Below are 22,343 nucleotides of genomic sequence, written 5' to 3' on the forward strand. Positions count from 1 at the left end.
AGGCAGCTCAGGTTCAAAAAAGTTTTAATATGAAAAATAAACAAGGAACACCGGGAGGAAACGCACTAACATTGACAATGAACTGAACAAAGGAAACGGGAGGGCATATATGCTCTGGGAGAACAATCAAGGAACAACGTACAGGTGTGCAACAAGATATAACCCAGACAAGGACCTGGACGGATACCAACAAGACACCTACACAAGGACAGAGGGAACTAGGACACAAGGAAAGGGGACAGGGAACTAGGCTAGGACTGGGAATGGAACTGGGCAGAAAACTAGGGGAAACTAGAGGGGACCAGAAAACTAAAGGAGGGGACTAAAACTAGGGACTGGGAACTAGAGAGGGGAGTAAAGAAACACAAGGGAAGATTAAGCTAGAGGGACAAGAGTGGAGAGGGACTGGAGTGACGTGGGACTAGTAAGGGATTGGTGTCTAGAGCTGGGGCTGGGAACACAAACCAACATAGACATAGAAGACACAAGACAAAACACATGGAGGCCTGGGTGGACCCGGCCCGAACCATAACAGCTTTTCATGAAAAATGCCATGTCTTCACTAATTGCTGCTTGCTATACAATGACAGACTGCAGCTGATGGTTGTCAGACAGAGATGTTTTTGACAGCCACCACAAACATCAGTTTGGTTATGTTTGATGTGATCTTTTGTTTGCCTTAGTAACATTCCATTAAATGTTAATTCTCTTTCGGAGGTTCTTGAAACTAATGAGTCTGATGGTCTGTGTTAAGTACAAGGGCTGGACAGAATTTGAATTGAAGCATTTTTGGTTAGCATGTTTGGTAATGCGTGAGATTACAAGTGATGGGAGTGTTAGCTACAATGCTGTATATCTTACCACCACCCACCACTTTGTCTCAGAATGAGTGCCGATGTGGACACACACACACACAGTACATCTTAAGTTTTGTAGTTTCAACACTGGATACTGTAGCTTCCATGACTCATCAGATGTGTGTATGCTGTGCTGAATCCAGACAACGGAATTATTGTGACATATAAACACTAACAGTGGATATTGTCCGGGGCTAAATTGGCCTTGTTCTTAACAACTATGTCCTCCTGTTGCAATGTATAAAAATAAATGTCTAAATAATGTCTTGGAGGAGATTCAAAGGGATATTTTAGGGGGTCTGACGAGGTCCTGAGAGTTAGGGCTCTGAATTCACAGTGGTACAAGCATTCATGCTGTGGGCTGCCAAGCTGTATAACCTACAACACTGCACAGCTGGTGAAGTTTAGCAGGAAAATCCTTTGCCATGGAAATGTTTTATTTAACTACCGGCCCTCACCTGCTTTGCCTCTGCTCTGTTCTGTATTCCAAGGGGGATAGTTACATGTGCTCACCACCTTTATTGTTGTCATGCAAGTGCTATGCATCCCTTGCAGGGAGTGCCTCTTGCTTTTGCCCCATCCCACCCCCTTTGTCCATCCACCGCAAACTCCACATTCAAAGAAATAAGGATGTTGCACACAGATGCTGCAAACATGGATTTTGCATAATAGATGTTGCACATTCTGGCATACATCGGTGCAACAATTTGAACAAAATGCGAAGTGACGTGCACAGTCAGGATGATATATAAACTGCAAACACATTAATAACTAATTGAGACACACCAGTAAGACATGTACATCTATTGTGTAAATTGAATCACATCACAACAGCATGAGCAACCACAAATCACTTCCACGCCACGACCCAACACAACACGGCCACGGAGGACAATCCTCTATGTGCCTCTATAGACCTACCAGCTAATACAAATTCATGTTTAACAGAATTTGTCCACTTCAACTCAATTAGAGCAACAAAAGGAGTTATATAATCTGGTAGAAAGTTATGTACAAGTAAGTCTACTATGCAAAAAACACTTATTACAATTCCAAACTAGAAATGGTGCTCGAAGAGAACAAACCTCCGCCCATTAATGCATTTTGTGGCTCTTCGCGCACTCTTCCCTCTAAGTTTTGTTTTAATTTGTGGATCCACTCCAAAATGTAATGGGTTCTACGTTGGCCCATGCTACACCCTTCCACCAAGTTTCATGAAAATCAGTCTGGTAGTTTTTGCGTAATCCTGCTAACAAACCGACGAACACACGCCACCGAAAACATGACCTCTCGCCCTGCGCTGTCACTGGAGGTAATAAAGAGAACTGTACAGTAAACCATACAGTATGATCTTTTTATAATACGGGTAGATTAAATCAAGCATTCTGATTGGTTGAGAGCGAGTCACGGGGTGTACTGTATATAGCATAAAGTACTGTAGAATCTCGCTAGAGCCTCATCTCAGCTAGAAATTAATGCGCCTGTTACACTGTCAGCATTCCAAATATAACAGACTTTTAATTCAATCTCTCGGACTGTGTGTTAGTTTATCAACCATGTAGATTCCGAATATGTGATCTGTTTATAAAAATAAAGCCTATTTGAGTGTCAAGATGTTTTCGGACTGCCCCGGCAGGTTCTGTAGCTAAAATCACTTAGACAAGAGACGCGCCCTTTGTTTATGTCTGTTGCATAGCAACAGCCACACCGGGGACTATTTTCTCTAACGTTACTGAAATGCAATACAAAACGTTGTTAAAACGATTTTGTGCTGAAAGGCAGTCATTGTCTTTGTTTACTATTTATACTTTTGCTGTCAACCCGTATTATAAAAGCAATAAGGTACTCGAGGCAGTACTTTGTTGTGAATAATGTACAGTTCAAGGGTTTGCCAGCCCTCCGCTGCACGTCAGGCCTAACAACACCCTTGAACTGTACATTATTCACAACAAAGTACTGCCTCGAGTACCTTATTGCTTAAATACACCCCAGACAAGGAATTCAGCCTGTTCACTATCTTTTTGTATGTATGCTCTGGGCTGTAGCATATTGTCCTTGTTTTGTTATACTGTACAATCCTTGTAAGGTTGATCTTTGATCCTACAACTATTGCTCAAAGTTCAATAAAGTGTTCTCACCCAGTCTAACAGATTTGACATGGCCAGGTCAGCAGCAGTGCAGTACAACAACCCCTCCCACAGCATCAGATCAGACATCTTTATCACAGCCCCCTCCCCCTGGGACTGAGATTGGATCACAGTAAAAATTGCTTTGTAAATAAATAAATAAAGATTATTATTATTATTATTATGATGTGATGATGATTATCGAACACAAATGTTGCCCTCAGCCTGTCTGTCCCTTGGTTTAGACTTTCCTCGGACACCAGTCGGCCTGACAGCATTCATATTTGTCACGGGTAACCACAAATATGAATGTATGTTTTGGCTAGTTTTAACATAATATACTTCTAGCCAATAGAAATACTGCTCCGAATAAAACCCCGTCCCCAGCATTCCAGCTGCCTACTCTAGAATTATTTTGCCTGCTCATTAGCTGTAAGGAGCTGCAGCTTTGCCCAAAATTAGTGCTGCTGCCCTGATACAAACACTGATCTATTACCTCGCACAAGACGGGACTTGCCAAACACAACATGTCTGCTATGTTCTGGGGAGAGACGGGCATAATGGTCTAAATGACCAATTACTGATTGCTCCAGTGGGTATCAAGACAAGCAGATAAGTTAATTGGATGGGACTAGGCTGGAGTTATAACAGATGACAGTATTTAGTTGGTGTCCATAGTGCTCCAAAGGGTATCAGAACTAAAGTTATTACCTCTGCCCCAGTGACCGTGCAGGGTGAGAGTTAATGTTTTCGGTGGAGTGTCCGTCTGTCCGTTAGCAGGATCACACAAAAACTACCAGACCAATTTTCATGAAACTCGGTGGAGGGGTGTAACGTGCCAACTTAAAACCCATAACATTTTGGAATGGATCTGAATTACGGGGCGGGTCCACGAGCTGTTTCTTGGTTTGTCCATTCAACTCCATTCATTTTTTGGACTAGAATTACGCAAAAACTATCAGACTGATTTTAATGAAACTTGGTGGAGGGGTGTAACATGGGCCAATTTAGAAACCATTACATTTTGGAGCGGATCAAAATCACAGAGCGAGTCCGAAAGCCTTTTCTTGGTTTGTTTGTTTGTTGTCGCAGCTCACAATCTCTACGCTACGATCGGCTTGTTGGTGCCTGGAATATTGTGTGCAATATGGCTGAATATTAATCCGATTTTGAGGATATAGAAGATGACTTAGAATATGATGGAAGAGAATGTGAGCCGCGAGTGTAGCCTACAGACGGAGAATAGCCAGTCTGCGCGCTGTGCGCATGCGTGCTGGAGCAAGTGGGGAAGCTTTATTTGTTTCTAAAGACGTTTCTAAAGATCATATTACAGAGGCATGTGAAAACCACAACAAGCCCTCGCTCTATGAAAGCACAACTAGCGATTCATAAAAATAGATTGCAGAAAATAATTTTTTAGAAGCTGCATTCTCGGTGCCCCGTCTGTTACATGGATATACCTGGCTCCCGCTGGATTTTGAATTTCTTCTACAGGCCTCCGAATTACACCAAAGTTATCTCGGTGAGTCAAACGTCTTATAATATGCCGTAAATAAGCTCCAAGTTGTCGAAAAAGAGCATTCTCCTTCAATGGTAGTGGCCAGTGGCTAAAGCAGTTACACTGATGATTCCTGTAACGTCAGCTATTTTGCTGCAATTGGTTCAACTTCTGTTTCTGGACAAAGGCAAGGGATAAACCCTGATAACACAAGGCTAGCGGACCAACAGCGGGTCCCCGATGGACGAGTTGGCGGACCTCCAGAGGAATATTACTTTTACTTAACATGTAGCCTACCTGGTAAATATATGCAAAGTATAGCCTAATATATAATGGGTAATTACTGAGACACCTATACTGTAGGTATAATTTCAAAACAGGAGTATTTCAAATGTTCAATTACTGCACATTAATTCAATAACTGACATAGCATACCAGGTAACCAAATTTTGACATAACTTCTATAACATCCAGTGACAAACACAAATGAAAAATCACAATGCTATTTATTAAAATGCTTTGAAATATATTAATTGTAACTGGATCCACTCAGGAATCTGGAAGTGGGACCGAGAACAGGAGGAGCAGAAAACAAAACACAGAGTTGCATACACAGAGAAACATAACAGTAAGCACACCTCTAGTAGGCTATATCAATGGAGTTATCAAAGACTTGTAATTGGTCACTTAATTGGTCACCCAGTTTCTGCAATCAGTTAGACAGTTAATTTACAACAGACTATTACATTACACCAGGGAATCTCAACCTTTTGTTAGGCCCACTTCTGATTGTTAAAATTCTGAGGACCTAATTGAAGCAGATCCTTCACTGATCCTTCACCCCAGACAGGAATGAAGGTCACATGTAGGAAAAGACAAAAGACACAACCCATGCATTATTGATTTTGTTAGACTCACTGACATGAAAAGTAGACACTACCATTGCTTAAAAATATGTAAACTATATAAACTTGTGATCATGATCATGATGTTGAGCCCATTTTCTTAAAGTGAGAGGAGAGCATACTTTCCAGCTTTCCTCGGTATTGTGACAATATTACTACTTTTTAAACCCTTAATATGTATTATTTTACCTTTCAATTCTCTTCACTTACATAAACAGACAGTGAGTGTGTGGTCTCTGAAATAATAAAGAAATATATAACTAACAGAAATACTGACACAAATAACTATATACCCTAACTCAAATACTCTATATTATACTCTATAAATACTACAAATATTGAATTGCTGAAACTGAACAAGGAACAGTCTATCTAAGCCTGTTGCTGCCCTCCTGTGGCCGAAAATGGTAAATGCAGTCTATCACCAGTAATACACGTTTGTAGACAACTAACAAGAACAAAGTACAGTTACTCTTAGCTACCAATAGCCTATAACCAGAGATTACATGATAATAGTATGAAGAAGCTATCAAAATCCCTACCAAAGTCATAGCTAGCAACATAGGGCTAACACTAATCTACCGGGCATTTCTAAGCAATGATAAAACATTGTGATAGAATCTCACCATTAAGGTATTGAACCAGTACACTTTCATCACCTTGTTCAAATATAATTATCCCTCAGTTATCCATCTCTATACTAATAAAAGAATTACAGAGCTACAACTAGCTCTTTAGTTAATGTTAATAATGTTACGTTAGCTAGCTAACATTAACGCTAGCTAGCTATTTAGCTAACCTAAATGTGTCAGCTAGCTAAGAAAGCTGCCGTAACGTGAAGTAGCATTAACATTGAGTAGCAAATGTTCTCTCAATACACCGGACATGTTTAAAAACATTTTATTTGATGTTTGTATACAGCTTTACATTTTGAACCAGTTTACCTGACCTGTCCGGGGCGTCATGTTGAGCTGGTCGTCAGTGACTAGATTGTTCAAGACTACCCTCCAGTGACGGTTGCAAGCGGAATTTTGATGTTATCCCAACCGAGTTCCACCATGGGAAAAGAGACAGGAGAGGGCGTGCCATGCAAGCAGAATTCCGACGGTATCCCAACAGAGGTCCACATGAGTTTTACCATCAGAAAAGCAACAGGGCGACAACACGTGCGAATGCGAGTGGAAGACCACTACCGACTCGCCAGCAGAAATTCTCCAGCTGTTTAACAACGGTGCCCCTCTAGACACCCCCCAGTAGAAACACTCCAGTGGATTGTCGCTCTGATTCCGATGGAGGACCGATATTTGTGTGCTATCTGGGGAAAGATTGGAGTGAAAGGATGAACGTGTGGAGGTTTGGGGTATAGTCCCATAAAATCATCCCCATCAGGTATTGAACCCCGGTCTCCCGGGTGGGAGTCCAATACTTTCACCGCTACTCTACTTGTGCAGTGGAGATCAGTGGGTTGATTTTGGTGTGCTGGGACTACTGCCTCTTGTAATGCCAACAGAGAAATGCAGGTCAACATTGACCGGAGTAAGGGAGGGAGTGACAACCGGATAAATGCTATCCTAGGTGCTGGCTTGCACAAAAAACAGCACACTCACTTACATTCCACAGTAATACAAAGACAAGCATAAAGTACAGCTCGAAGCACAGTGCCTTACAACTGTTTACCTAGCTTTATTAAGGAGTCTGATAGCAATAGGAACAAAGGACCTCTAACTGTATGTTCCTCTTTTCCATGGGCATTCTAAAGCACCGACCCGAGGGGAGCAGAGGGTGGCCAGGACCGTGGACTATAGCCACAGTTTTCCTGTGTACAGCTGATTGTGTACAGCTGATTAGTATGTATGAATCAGCTGTACACAGGAAGAGGCTGTGGCTACTAGTACGCTGATAAAAAAAAAAAAAACTCTCTAGGATATCCTGGCTAACACCAAACCCCTTAAGTTTCTGAATTATAAACATTCTTTGACTGGCTTCTTTATGTAGGATGCGTATCTAGGGACGCATAACAAGCAGAGTTTTATGGGAAACAAAAACTGTTTTCCATAAAACTCTGCTTGTTATGCGTCCCTAGATATTTAAATGGGATTGCACAATTTCAACAGGCTGGTCAGAGAGAGAGAGAGAGAGAGAGAGAGAGAGAGAGAGAGAGTGTGTGTGTGTGTGTGGTGGGGAAGGGTTCCTTGGATTTGTCTATGTTGATTAGCAAGGCACTTCTTGTCAAAAGAAGAGTGATCATTCCCTTCCTGGTCTTTATAAATTAAACAGACCAACAAGGATCACTTCATCAAATGTACAGTGTTTCCCTGCAATTTCATTTCGTTGGTATACAGTACTGTATATTGAAAATAACAAAATGTCAAGCTGGATACCAAAGTAGTCGTATTAAGACCACATACAATAGACAGCAGCTGTTTCCTCACCTATTCAAAGTTAACAAAAGGTCTGTGCAATTGAGATATAGTATGTCTTTCCTTCCTGGATGAATTTCGCAGACGGAGGTAATACAACACAATACAAACTTCTTACTCGACTTTTGCCCTTCATCTCGCTTGTGGACAGTCAGAGGCTCACCCAGATAAAAACATTCTCACAGTTCACTCATGCCAAAACCCAATTTAGCTTCAGTAAACAATGTGCGAAACAATGTGTAAAGTTCAGAATAGTAATAGAATACTATTTCACAGTGGGAGGTAGAAGAAGCGATAGCCTACATGTTGAATTCATTAGGGACCTGAAAATAGAGGAGTCAAGAAAAAAGTGCAGCATTGAAATACATCACTCCTTTTTCTTTTAAGAATAACAGGAAAAGTGATGCAAAACATAAAGCCTCATATTGTACTCTACCAGCAGTAGGCTTGACATAGACCCACAATACTGATCCTGATTTAAATAAGAACAATTACATTTAAGCAATAGACATGCCTTAATTTATTTTACCATTTATTTTAGTGCTGTGTAGGCAACCTGTCTGTCCTAACAAGCATGTGCGATATAAATATGTACCCATCCAGTGTCACTTTAAAAGGAACATGCCAACTTTTGGGGAAATTAGCTTATTTGCCATCTTGCCCAGAGTCAGATAAGAAGATGCATCTTTCTCTTCTCTGTGTGTGCAGTAGGAAGCCTCGAGACCCGTTAGAGACGTTAGCCTAGGCTAATGTTTAAAATCCTCTTTCAGTGATTGAGCTAAGATAGGCTAACGGCTCTAACAGGTCTCAATGCTTCCTACTGCATGCACAGAGAAGATAAGGATATGCATCTTCTTATCTGACTCTGGGGAATATGGCAAATAAGCTTATTTCTCCAAAAGTTGGCATGCTCCTTTAAGTAGGCAGTCACATGCAGGCCTATGGCTGGTGTCATCATATTATTAGGCTACATCACAAGGCTTGAGATTATTTTTTATAGAAAAAACCTCCCTGAATTGCTTCTCAGACCTAAAGCTCAACATGCTCAATATAAGTCAACCAAACAGACTAATCAACACAGAAGATCTCACATAGGTGACATCCTGTGAGTAACAGCACCGCTCAGAATAAGTGTTTCCTGTTCACATCATGTTTGTGGGGCTCCTTGGGAGGGCTGGACTAGATCAGCTTTGCTGGGATGGGAGAGAGCCTTTCCATGGAGGGATGGGGGCTTTTGCCAGCGTCTCTGTATTTTCCTCCAGAAGAACCGCAGCACTGAGGGACTGAAGATGATGAAGACCCATGGATCAATGATTGAGTTGAATGACAGCATTCGAAGAGCAAGCAGATCAGCGAAATCCCTTTCCTTCAGTGAATCAGTGAATTCCTCTGGCCTGCTTGTAAAGTTGCCATACACTCTGAGCTAGAGGGGGACAAAAATATAAAACATGTAAGCAAAATATACAGTACACTCCTTTTTTATTCACACCCTTGATAAAGATGAACAAAACACATCATATGAAATAAATTATATACATAAATAATAAGCTTTACAATTAAACAAAAATCTGACCATTATATTATATAATAATAATCCGTGGACTGTTTTTTTTTTTTATTCAAACCACACATTTTGAATTTGATTCAGGTCTGGAGACTGAGATGGCTGCTTCAGCAATTTGATATTAGTTGCTTTGGACATATGTTTGGGATTGTTGTCCTGTTTGAAGGTCCATCTGTGGCCAAAGTGTACAGTAGCTTCCTGGCAGATGGAACAAGGTTTTTGGACAAAATGTCTGGAGCTCATGGGTTCAACTATTTTAACAAAGGCCTGTGCATGCAAAACAAGAATAAAACATTAAAGGAGTAGTAAAGCGAAAAATCATGTTTGTCATGTGTGTGTCTTCATGTGTTGCCGCCCACTGCACGCGTGTGTTAGAGTGTAATGCTGTATGACAAATAAACCACTTTCATGACAGTGGAAGCCTCTTTTGAATGCAATTCACAGAAAAAGGCATTTTGAATTTGCCAAACTACATCTGAACTACAATTGGAACCATACAAATTTGAACCATGGTCAGATGAAACAAAAATGTAGCTTTTTGGACATGCACATCAGCATTATGTTTGGTGTACAAAGAATGCAAGTGATGTTTAAAAGTACATCATACCTACAGTGAAACATGAGGGTGGCTCTTTAAAGGAGTAGTAAAGGGAAAAATCATGTTTAGCCCTGTTTTAAGGTTACTTATGATCATATACAATGGTTCAGATCAAAAAGTTGACAAAACTAGCACTTTTGAGAAAGTTGATAATTGCTCTACCACCGTTTAGGTCATACAATGGATGTGGGTGGGCACAGTAAAAAATCTTTCAAAAACATGTTAATCTCTCGATTTCAAAGACAAGATTTACATAAATAAATAAATTATATTGAACAAGTGAAGTCAGTGTGCAGGTGTTCCTGATGCCTCAGAGTAGCCCTATGTGTTTACTTCACCAACCTCAACAGCACCTGTCACCGGTTTTACACTGGATTACGGCAGGTTCAGACTGGATGCGAAAGCGTAGCGAAGTGCAGCCCGTTACCTTTCGGCGTGAAGCTCCGCGGACGGCTCACGCTCTGCAGTGGATAGTTTCACGTCTGGTCTATTTTTTCACGAGCCGCGAATGAAAGTGTGTGACTAAAGTGCAGAGGAGCAGGGTTGCTTGGTTGTCACGGCGCTGTCAGGCCAAAATGTGTCTGGGGAAAGAAGTCCGATTATCATTAACATTTTGCGACTTATTTTTTTTGTCGCTAGCTCGCTAGCTAGCTTGTCTGGTGTCAGTAAACATATACATGTAATATCAACGTTTCTAATTTATTTGAATAAAAAAATACAAATTGAAAAAACGTTCTTTTACCCAGTCATAACATCAGACCATTACATCATCCGGACACATTTTGGCTTGACAGCACTTTCGCATCCAGAGTGAACATGGAATTACACCGGGTTCAGACCAGATGTCGAGTTTCTTTTCATCGCCCATGTTGACCAATTTAACCGTTCCCCAGTAGCCTACTGTCGCGGAGTTCCGTGGCCTGCTCGCGCACTGCAGCGATACTGTAGTTTCAGCATATGGTCTATGTTTTCCATGAGCGAATGTTTGTGAAAAAAGTGCAGAGTCGCAGAGTCGCTTGGTGACCGGCACAGAGAAATGCACTTCTGGTGTGAACAGTGCCTCGAAGTGCCATTCTCACGTGAGCAGGAGCCAGGCTGTTCACACCAGAAATGCAGTTCAAGTGCCCGTTGACTCCAATGTTAAAAGTTCACTATAAAAACACCACGTCAAGAACCAAAATAGTCAAAATAACAGGCTGAATAATCGGGATTACAAACTCATCATTACCAGACTCCGATTGTTTTTCACTGCCATAGTTTTCGCGTTTGGAAATACACGGAAGTGAATGAGCCATAGTTAGCCATCAGCTGCATTCACTTCCATGTATTTCCAAAGGTGAAAACAATGGCAGTGAAAAACCATTGGAGTCTGGTGAGTTTGTAAGCCCGATAGTGTATTCAGCCTGTTATTTTGACTATTTGGGTTCTTGAAGTTGTGTTTTTATAAAGAACACTGGAGTCAACGGGCACTTCTGCATCCGTACCACCAATTATGTCAGACTGACCAATATGGCAGCTGAAGTGAATAAAGCGAATTGGCGACGAAAGAAAACTGGCTGCGCATCCGCGTCTGGTCTGAACCATGGATGTATTAATAGAACTGGATAGGGTCACTCCATTCACTGACTGCTCGAAAGAGTGAAGCCCTATTGAACCGCGCCATCTTTGAAAAAAACGCATCACTGATACCTTTGACATGCGCAGTCAAAGGTATCAATGACGTTCTTTTAGTCCACAAACAGATTGCGTTCATGGCTCTCCCCGCTCTGAGTTAGCGATGAAAAGCGGCTTGCTTAATCTACTTTCGTCAAATATATCCGTTGGAAAACATATTTTTTTATCCAGGCATCTTAGTTTTAACAGCATAATTGTGACAACATGTTTTGTTTGCTAGTAGGTGGTATTCATTCTGTTCACAACAATGCATTGGGCAGCCAGGCGAAATAGCTCCAGGGGACCGGGTCCCAGGCGAGTTGAACAGCTGTCCACCCAGAGACGGGATCTCTCGTTGCGGCATGAAGTTCGCGGCTAACCTGCCGAGCTCGAAACAGAATGAATACCACCTATTAGCAGACAAAACATGTTCAGTCACAATTATATGGTTAAAACTAAGATGCCTGGATAAAAAAACTGTGAGAATTTCAAACAGTATTTCACCTTCTTTCAATTTTTTGAAATTGCTCCATTCGTTTCATAAATGGACTTCAAAGCGGGGAGCGCTTATGTACGTCACTCATAAGAAAACTGCTGTGCATTGCGCCAGATTGCTCCCATCGGTATGAGACGCATGGTTGCAAATTCTACTCATTTCCAAGAGATCCCAAAGAGCTGTAAAGATTGATACGAATAATAAGTTGAGTTGTATTGCATATGGTCAGTGCTACGTTGTGAAATGTCATAACCAAAGCCTCCTATTAACGTGAGCTGGTTAGGATGGTATTAGCTGGTCAGATTGGTTTTAGCTGGTCTGATCCGCAGGTGCGCCTGGTTATTCTTACTGGTCCGTAACCTTAACCCCTAACCGTAAGCCTCACTTATGATGCTAACTCACCGTAACATGATATGACCGGTTCTTCATGCTAGTCCTGACGACACCTACAGTAACAGCTCCCCCTGCGAATAGCGGCATTTTTCTACATGGCCAGATCTAAAATGATTGTCAGCATTTGGAATGCACTTCTTGTTATTGCTTAAGTATTCTGCCAGCCATGCAATGCATATCGGCATTTTCGCAGGTGTAGGCCTACTGATTTGTAATTTGGTTGTATCGTGTTAGATGTTAGCTGGTAGTCAGCAAGCTCGCAGATGCACACAAAATGATGTCATGCATGCCGTATGTAGTTCTTTACCACCTCGTTACAAAAAATATAAACATCATTCGAATTGTGATTGAAAATTAACTACGGTCACCAGAATTAAAGGTATAATATGTAATATGTAGATTATTTCCCCCATCTAGTGTCTACAGATAAGAACTGCAACAACACAACGTATTGGTTGCCAAAATGCCAGAGAATGCACTGTTTCAGTCATACTGGGATAAGATCTTCACTCCGAGAGGAACATAACGTTACACTAATCAGTAATCACAATCAAGTATTTCAGAGTGCCATGTAATAAGTTACGTTAGATGCTGTAGTGTGGAGATAACATTAGGTCTGGCTATGCAGATTCCAAGAAAGATAACGATAGCTAGTTAGCTAGCTTCACGGTCTAGTAGAAAAGTAGCCATGTCACTATGTGACTTTATCCCATTAAACTCCATAAACTCCATCCAACGAGCAAAGGCTGGCCCGATATCTATCCGTCTTTTGCTCCTTCTTCGGTCACTGAGCTTTTGAGATTCATATCGCACGGTTTGCCAGGGCTCAGGCGGAGAAGCAGGACGACGAAACTCTGCCATTTTACCAAACGTTTAGCTGAAAAGAGTGAGTGGAAGTGGACGGAAAAGCTGCCATTTTATAGTCGCACACACACTAACCAACATCTATAATGCTGCTAATTCATGGAAGTATAACGTTAGCTGGCTACTGCTAATCTCACAGTGGTGAAGCTAGAATAGTTCCTGGCAACCCAGCGCGCAGTACCAACGCTGTAATACTATTGGCTGGTATGATATCAACAGTGTCAGTGTCGGGCCGTCAAAATTTCATAATGTAATAATTTCAGACAAAATATATATTTTTTATGGAAAAGCAATACTTTTACTCTGCAGCCTTCGCAAAGCCCTATGGATGTATTCTTTTTTATTTATTTTTTTATTTTAATCCACATATTACATATTATACCTTTAATAAAGTTTGTCTCCAAGTATATCATATTTAATGCATTCTACTAACTTTTCGATGTAGACCTAGATATAATTTTTCAGAAAATGTGCTATGAGAAATCCCATTCATTCTCTCAGCATTAGGAACACTACTATAGGGGGCGATGAAATTACTTTCCCTTCCTATTATAAATGATTACCTGTTAATTATTTGTTCTTGCATTTGTCTATGTGTTTGACATTGAGTGTGTCCAATATATCAACTCCAGCCTTTGAGAGCATGCATAGGTCTATCATTGAAAGTACATACATTTTAGCATAGCCCTTTTGCACATTTTTTTCGCCTTTTCAGTTAGGGATAGCGGCCCTAAGAACCATTGTAGGACACTTTCCCTAACAGTTGCCAATGAACTTCAACTAAGTTGTATATTTATCAATAATTGTTTTGTTGGAATGTATTTAAAAGAATAGTAGGCTAGAGGGTGTGAATAATTGTGGGTGTTTTCTGGAAGAAAATAATATGAAACAATGCCTATTTATTGTAGCCAAATGTAGGTTTGGAATTTTCAGAATTTAAGCAATATCATAACTTGCATACTTTATTTTATAGGTCTACAGTTTTTGTTAATCTGTATTGGGTGCGAATATAAAGAGAGGCTAGCTGTACGCTGCATGACCGTTAATATGTGTGAAAATGTTTCATTTCATCAACAAAAAGCTCTTACCAGTAAAGGAAACGAGCAAATGCTAAAAGCCACAGTGATGAACACCAAAAGTAGAAGTTGCTCCACTTCATCGGTTATCGACAAAGATCTTAATCGCATCTGTCTCACTGTTCCTGTGCGTTGTGCGGTGCGCCTCAGGTGCATCAAAATCAAGTGGTAAATGACACATACATTACAAGCTACTGTAACCGAAATCATAACGAGTGTGAAGGACGCATAGAGGCCAGCGTACACTTTGTCCTTTTGATTGTCTGGGTTCGTGTCAAGGAAGCACCATGTCCCCGGACAATATTGGACGTATGATCCAAAGCCCATGAAGGGAGTCACACAGAAAAGTATGCAACCCAGGTAGATGAGTGGAATGATGATGCAGCCACAGCGCCTGCTCAAGTGCCGCTCATAAAAGTAGGGATGCCCGAGGGAGAGGTACCGCTCCAGCGCCATGGCGCACAGGTTGGCCAGAGTGGCGAGGCTTAAAAAAGTCATACTGAATCCAAAGTAGAAGCACACACCTCGTCCTTCGCTCATTCCCACCAACGTACGATTCGTAAAGTAAGAAGTCAGCACAAGAGGACTGACTGAGAGGGTCCCTAGTAAATCCTTCATGAGAAGCGCCGTCACCAGCACGTGGAACAGAGACAAACTTTTACGCCTGCACCGCAACGCCAAGAGGACCAAAGCGAAAAGATTGCCCACAACTCCGGTGAAAAACATGACAGCCGAGGTGGCTGGCTGCCCAAAAGATACGGTGAGGCTGTCGTAGCATGCGCCTGGTGATGCCATAGCCTAGCCTACAGATTGATTGTATCCCACACCATAGGCACATCAGGGGTAGTCTACCCGGGTAGATGGTGGTCAATGATGCTGCGTGGATTCGTGCATGCTGAACGTTCCACCCACGTCCCGGAATAGGCGTCAACAAGTGAGTTCTGTCGTCACTTACTAGCCTAGGTCTACTATTGATGTGCCCCATGCGTTTCATGCAGCCTACCGTTACTTTTCGAGGCATAATGGTAGCATATGAAAGTGTAGACCTAGCCTATTAGGCGATATATATTAGGCGAATCATTATTAATCAAAAACACAGTAGAAGGCATAATATAGACTATGGCAGTATGTTTAGGCCTACTGCTAATTGTAGCCTATGTCTACTACCGCAAGCAATTGGAAAAATGTAGGCTAATTGTCTTCTGTCTGCTGACTGGCTCAACACAGTGACAGTGGCCTAACTTCACTTAGCCTATACGCTGGAATACTTATGTCTTTACAGATTTTATAGGATATAATATTAATTTTAATATATTCTCCACCTGCTCTGTCCAATGATACGGCTTCTTCAGCCATGTTTATCACCATGTCGGAAGTGACTTGGATCCTTTTTATATGCTACATGTTAAATTATTGCTTTATCCCAACGTGTCTACCCAGTGAATGGTTCACAGTTAGATTCACTTTTGATGCACATTGAAGATGTGGGAAATGTTTGCCATATCCTTTTTGAGCTATGCTACGACTATAGTGAGTCATTCTATTATTTTACCTTATGGAGCACAGGTCGGTGATTCCATTCTGAGCAGCGGTCATGACGAGGTGTCAGAAGTCCTGCGGCTGAAAGAGCCTTTTTTTTTTTGCATGGCGATGCACCAAAGATAGCAAATGTCCGGTTGTCACTCCCTCGCTCCCTTCCTCCGTCGGGTTGTTGACCTGCAGTTCTATGTTGCTACCACAAGAGGCAGTGTTTTTTGTGCATGGCTGTAAGCCAGCGCACCTACCACAAGACAGTCCCTCCAGAAAAATGCAGGCAAAAATACTTGATTATGTGGGCAAAAATCCTTAATTATGCAGGCAAAAATCCTTGAGTGTGCAATGGAATATGCGGGGGTTTTATGTGATTTTATGCTTTGAAAATGCAGGCATTTTCTGAAGTTGCGGGAACTTGCTAATATTGCGAGAATATACGAAAAATGCAAGAACCTGAGAAAAATGCTTTTAGATGAAATAACGGGATTCCCCGAACACTATGTTCTAACTAGGCTACAGGAAATAATAATTTCTAATTTCCTAGACAAACAAGTAGATTAAAGTAAAGAAAGCATACTACTACACCACAGAAAGTACTGGGAATGTTTTGGTCCTTTCATTTTTATTTTCCAAACTCACATGCAACAAGTGACCTCACTGTTGTAAACTTATGTTAAGTGCACAAAAAGAGCACGATCTTACAGTACTACTGTATTAACTGAATTGAGCACATATTACATCTTCATTTTTTTTCTTTCTTATTTACACATTTGCTACATAAAAAAGTACACAAAAAAAAGTACAAACTTTAAAGTCCAAACTGTAAAGTCCTGAATGAAACCATGAGTAGGCCTACTGTGTTGCAGTGGCGATTGCTCCTATAAGCCAGGGTAAGCCTGGCTTACCCATACAAATACAAATAAAACATGGTTTTTACACCTTTTTCCAGTGAAAGAAGGCACGAAAATCGACTTACAGACTGTTTTTGACTTAAATGCGTCTTGTATTCTGCCATATTGCTTCATTTTCATCTGTGTTTAGCGTTTTGGTAGTGCTCCGTCGCCCCCTACAGTCCTCATGAAAATACAGTCCATGTTATGGTCCGTTGACAGCTGTCTTACTAGCTCGTCATTCACTTAATGAAAAATGCGGGAAGTATGAAATCAAGCGAGCCCCGCATATTCCACGTTTTTTGTTCAGTGATTATCGCGGTGAAAATGCGCTCTTTCTAAAATGATGTGACCCTTGCATAATCTGCGCTTTTTGCCTGATATGCAATGAATTATGCGATCGCATAATCGCGTTTTTCTGGAGGGAAAAACGTCCACATATTCATCCTTTCAATCCAACCATTACCCCTTGTCTTATAGGTCAGATCCTGTCCCAACCCCAACCCTTATTCTAACCCCAACCCACACTAAGGACTGGAAGAAGTGCACCAAAACCAACCCGCCAATCTCTGCTGCACAAGTAGAGTAGTGGTGAGAGCACAGGACTCCCCCCCGGGAGACGGGGGTTCAAGGCCCCGGTGGAGATGACTTTATAGGACTATACTCCAAACCTCCACACGTTCATCCTTTCACTCCAATCTTTTTATCCCTTACCTTTGTCCAGAAACAGAAGTTGAACCAATTGCAGCAAAATAGCTAACGTTACAGGAATCATCAGTGTAACTGCTTTAGCCACTGACTGCTACCATTAATGTTATGGAAACTGCTGCTAGTTGTTGTGAGCTCATGAGCTAACTGGCTATCTCGCTCTTATTGTGCTGGATAAGAATTGGAAGCATTGGAATTGATGTGTCCAGGCGACAAGACCTATCTTAATTTATCAGACATTATTTCATGTCATTTCAATTCACAGTTATTTCAGTGGCATGGCTAGCTTCCGTTCGATCAGTCCTGAACAAAAACAAGCCAGCCACGCACATAAGCCATGCTGAACCTGGCCTGGTTCTATGACGCACAGTACTATGATCGCTATGTAAGTAAGAAATGCCTGGACTTACATCGTGTAAAACGTTTTAGAGGTAGGCTATTAACAGAAATTAGCCTACAACATTTCTATTGTCTTTTATAACCAGGTATTTGTAATCGCATGTTCACAATAAGCCACTTGTTCATCATCTTGAACTGATAAAAATATCACCCCTAAGTTTAATAATCAGCCTATAACAAGCCTGCAAGTATCTAAACTTTCTTTATTTCTCAGATAGCCACCAATGGGATCATTTCCATGCAGCCTCCACCCAAAGAGTGTGTATATGTGGACAGGGCTTTCCCTTTGGGGTTCCCTGCCATCTACCTATCTGTCTGATATAGACACCAGCAGGGGGAGAGAGGATCTGTGTACTATCGTATGGAGGAGTCTGTGAACATATTAAACTATGTATCTGGAGTTGTGCAGAGGAGTTTCCCAAGTGCTGGTTTCATGCCAACACACACAGTAATTGCTAACTGGGAGAAGGTTGGTCGACACCAGGAATCAACCCTCTCACCTCTAGTCCACTGACATGGTAAGATATAATAGTCCAGATTAGATCAGAATCACACTGTGGAAAGCGTTAAATGTGGGAATGTTACATGCATGATCCCCAACCAGCAAGTAATACTATATGTTCCTGTGTAATGGAATAATACCCCAAGTGTGTTACTGGGGGTAACACAGTGTTGGTGAGAGCTTCATTCTATCTCTCAGGTAGAACCTTCCAGGCTGTGCTGGCCTCTGATGAGGCCTGTTCTTGTACCCTGAGAATGAGCTGCAGTTCTTCGCGACGAGGCCTCAGACGTCCTATAGCCCAGGGGTAGAGCTGCTGGCCAGAGTGGGCCTCAACGGGTGGCAAAGCTCCACTTCAGAAGAGTGCACCTACACTCTACCTGAGCAGAGTGTCAGGAATCTTCACCAGTCAGTTTATCAGTCATGAAAGTACACTTCCCGAGTTGTTTTAACTGGAATGGTGATATTGTTGCCACTGTAAATGTTTTGACATGAGTCTGTTTCACTTCGCCCAAGGCAGGGGAACACAGGTGTGCCAGGGCAGTGGCTCTTCCATATCGGCAGCAGCTCTTCTTTGCAGATCGTCTGTCCTGCCACAGTGAACGCCTCACTGTTCACACCGCTTCTCACTTTAACCTTTGGGAAACAGAGAGAGCCGGCAGCTGGTATTGCCACCACGGATGTGGCAGATCTAGTCGACGATTTCTACATCCTGTCTGACAGTAACTTCCACTCGACCCAACCCTCTACCACAGTCCAGGTCCAGACATCCTCCATCATGTCCCCCCGGGCCCCACAGACCCCCAACCAGAGTCCCTCACCCTCCAAAGGCCCCAGTAACCCCCCCAGGTCCTCAGGGATGTGTGGCCGGGTCCTACAGCTCTACTCCAAGGACAGCTACTGTACAGACTATCCCAGTGGACCCTGCTGCCACTGCCGTTCGGGTTACTACGGCAATGGGAGACAGTGCCTGCTCCGAAGTCCAGCTGGACAGAGTGGATCTCCATGGTTATGCAGTAGTGGCCGATGGTCATGCACATGCCTCAATAAGCCCCGCCCCGGGCCTGTTCGGCTGGCTGTTTGCACTGGAGCTCCAGGACTACAAAAATGGCTTCAGTGTCACTGGTATGTCAAGGCCTATGACCTATTCATTTGTTGCTTTTTACCATACAGTACCTTTCAAATGAACTATTCCACTCCAAGGAGTATGAATATAAGAGTGTAACCCTACGTGTTCTTGTTCTGGTGTGCTGGTGTGTGGATGGAGACGGGAGAGAGGTGGTGGGGACACGCTCGCGTCACGCTGTCCAACCGGCCTGTGAGTCTGGGAGAGATGGGGGCGTAGAGCAAAACCTGAGCGATACATTTTGGTGATGTAGAAGTGACCCTTCCTTTGTCACCTGTTATCTTATTGGTAGGACTACCAACAGTGATCTCGCTCACTCCTCAGCCATTGGTCCGTATGGGTGTGGCAGCGAAACGCCCGAGGCCGGCTGTCTTGTTCTCTCAGGGACAACGGATCATAGCCCTTCCTCTGGATGGACAACAAATAGTCAAGAAAAAGGCCTTTATGCTGCTTAAAGGAGTAGTAAAGGGAAAATGCATGTTTAGCCCTGTTTTAAGGTTACTTATGATCATATACAATGGTTCAGATCAAAACGTTGACAAAGCTAGCATTTTCTAGAAAGTTGATGACCACTGTTTTGGTCATACAATGGATGTGGATGGGCATCTTGAAAAATCATTCAAAAACATGTTTAACTCGATTTCAAAGACAAGAAATTCACCTAGGTGTTAGTTGGCGTTCTGACATATAATTTGCCATAAAGTAAGATTCTAGTTCATCTGGAAAGGCTTTTTAAAATATTAAGCATAGAACTATTTAGTCGCAGCACATATGTGTGTAAACTTCCGCAAACTAGGTAGCCTAGCAACATAAACAATAGCTACAGTAAGTAGTTCCGCTTCCTGAATCCCCTCTGCAGATTGATCTACACATCTACAACGGTCGCTTCAATACAAGTCAATGGATTTCATAAAATGATCAATAAAACCCTACAGGATTCAAACTTTGCAGCGAATTTGATGTCAGAACACCAACGGACACCAATTACCCCCTTGGTGAGCTTCTTGTCTTTGAAATCAAGAGTTTAACATGTTTTTGAATGATTTTTCAAGATGCCCATCCACATCCATTGTATGACCAAAACGGTGGTAGAGCAATTATCAACTTTCTCAAAAATGCTAGCTTTGTCAAGGTTTTGATCTGAACCATTGTATATGATCATAAGTAACCTTAAAACAGGGCTAAACATGCATTTTCCCTTTACTACTCCTTTAAGGTGTGTAGCTAGTAGCTACTGTATGTGAGTTTGTCTTGTGTTTTTAAAAGACAACAGTAAACCTCAGTAAACAATACAATTTTAAGTGTAGTGGTTCAAGGAACTGTAAGCTGTATGATTAGCACAAAATAGCATTTTAACAGATGCATTTGGCACTGTCGCGTTGCCACCTGTTAGGACTCCATGGTGGTGGGGATGGACTATGACTGCCAGGAGAACTTACAGTACTCTACTGGACAGACATGGGCAGTCAAACCATGAGCAGAGTGTCACTGGTGTCAGGGGATGAGCCAAAGGCGGTCATCCACTCAGGTAATCACACACACATACATGTATGCAGGTACAACAGAGTTGAATTGGTTGAAACTCACTCCTGAGTGTAAATACTGCCCACCCACGGCATTAAATCACTAGCTTTTGATGGTGTTGCTGACTTAAGTGGTGTTTATGGGAGGTGGACATGTGTGTTCAGAAGTTAGACGACCCAAAATTGAATCCAGCGAAGTGCAAGTGAGGGTGGAATTAATACTGACGAGTGATGCAGTGACACCTGCCAGACACGCACAAACACACACACACACACACACACACACACACACACACACACACACACACATGGGCTAACCTTGGCTATAGTATTGGGATATGGGAGGTGGGGGAAATCAAAGATCCAGGTGTGTATCTTAATTGTGCATTGGAAATCGCATCTCAAAATCTATTTTTTCCCCTCCATATGCAGAAGTTCTCCCATAGTACATTGATCCTTTTCTGTACACACCCTGGGCTACTGCATTTTTGTTAAAGGTAAACAAGTACTGTAGGCAGATCTGTTTTTAGTTAACACACACACACGTACACACAGACATACACCAGTCCACTTCCGGCTTTAGGCCTGGGCCCAGTACCCCCTTCCCCTCACCCTAACCCGGGTCCGTATCCTTTTCCTACCCCCACCCTACCCCTGACCCCTGCCTCTACCTGGACCCAGGCACACTCACACACACACATACATACACCAGTCCTGGGCTCAGATCCCCTTCCCCTCACCCTAACCCAGGTATGTATCCTTTTCCTACCCCTTCTCTACCCCAACCCCTGCCTCTATCTGGGCCCAGGCACATTCACACACACACACACAGACATACACCAGTGTTTGCCATGTCTATCCTATGATGTTTTTAGCCTCTCTTACTCTGAAAATGTAATTTAATGTTATTTATTGCTTTATAAATGTTCTTAGCCGGTAGACAAACATACTCCAGGAGCTTGCTCGATCGCCTTGTTGAGAGGGGTCAGGGAAGAATTTTTTTATAGCTCACTTATCTGGCCCCTGGGTGATACTGTTTTTTTGCTTCCCTCTGGAATATGTAGGAGTGGGACGTATGCCCACCTCCCTTGTCCTCTGTAAAGCGCATTGTGTTGCCTCTGGGTATGAAATGCGCTATACAAATAAAGCTTTGATTGATTGATTGATTGATTGATTGACTACTGCTGCTCTGGACGGATTGACTGCTGCTCTGGA

The 22,343-nt window shown here is 42.3% G+C and overlaps 1 protein-coding gene across 1 annotated transcript; it reads right to left on the minus strand.

Annotated features, from left to right (window-relative positions):
* Positions 1–439: 439 nt before the first annotated feature.
* On the minus strand, positions 440–15,040 carry LOC311310570 (prostaglandin E2 receptor EP2 subtype-like; the record flags this gene model as incomplete). The annotated part of the gene is made up of 2 exons (XM_084440080.1): positions 14,463–15,040; positions 440–451 (listed from the first exon to the last, which is right to left on the minus strand). Exons 1-2 carry the CDS (start codon positions 14,988–14,990, stop codon positions 440–442), a joined length of 540 nt encoding a protein of 179 aa, XP_084296206.1. The 5' UTR covers positions 14,991–15,040.
* Between the last annotated feature and the right edge of the window lie 7,303 nt (positions 15,041–22,343).

Source organism: Borostomias antarcticus, assembly GCF_949987555.1.
Source record: "Borostomias antarcticus genome assembly, chromosome: 6".
Taxonomy (NCBI): Eukaryota; Metazoa; Chordata; class Actinopteri; order Stomiiformes; family Stomiidae; genus Borostomias; species Borostomias antarcticus.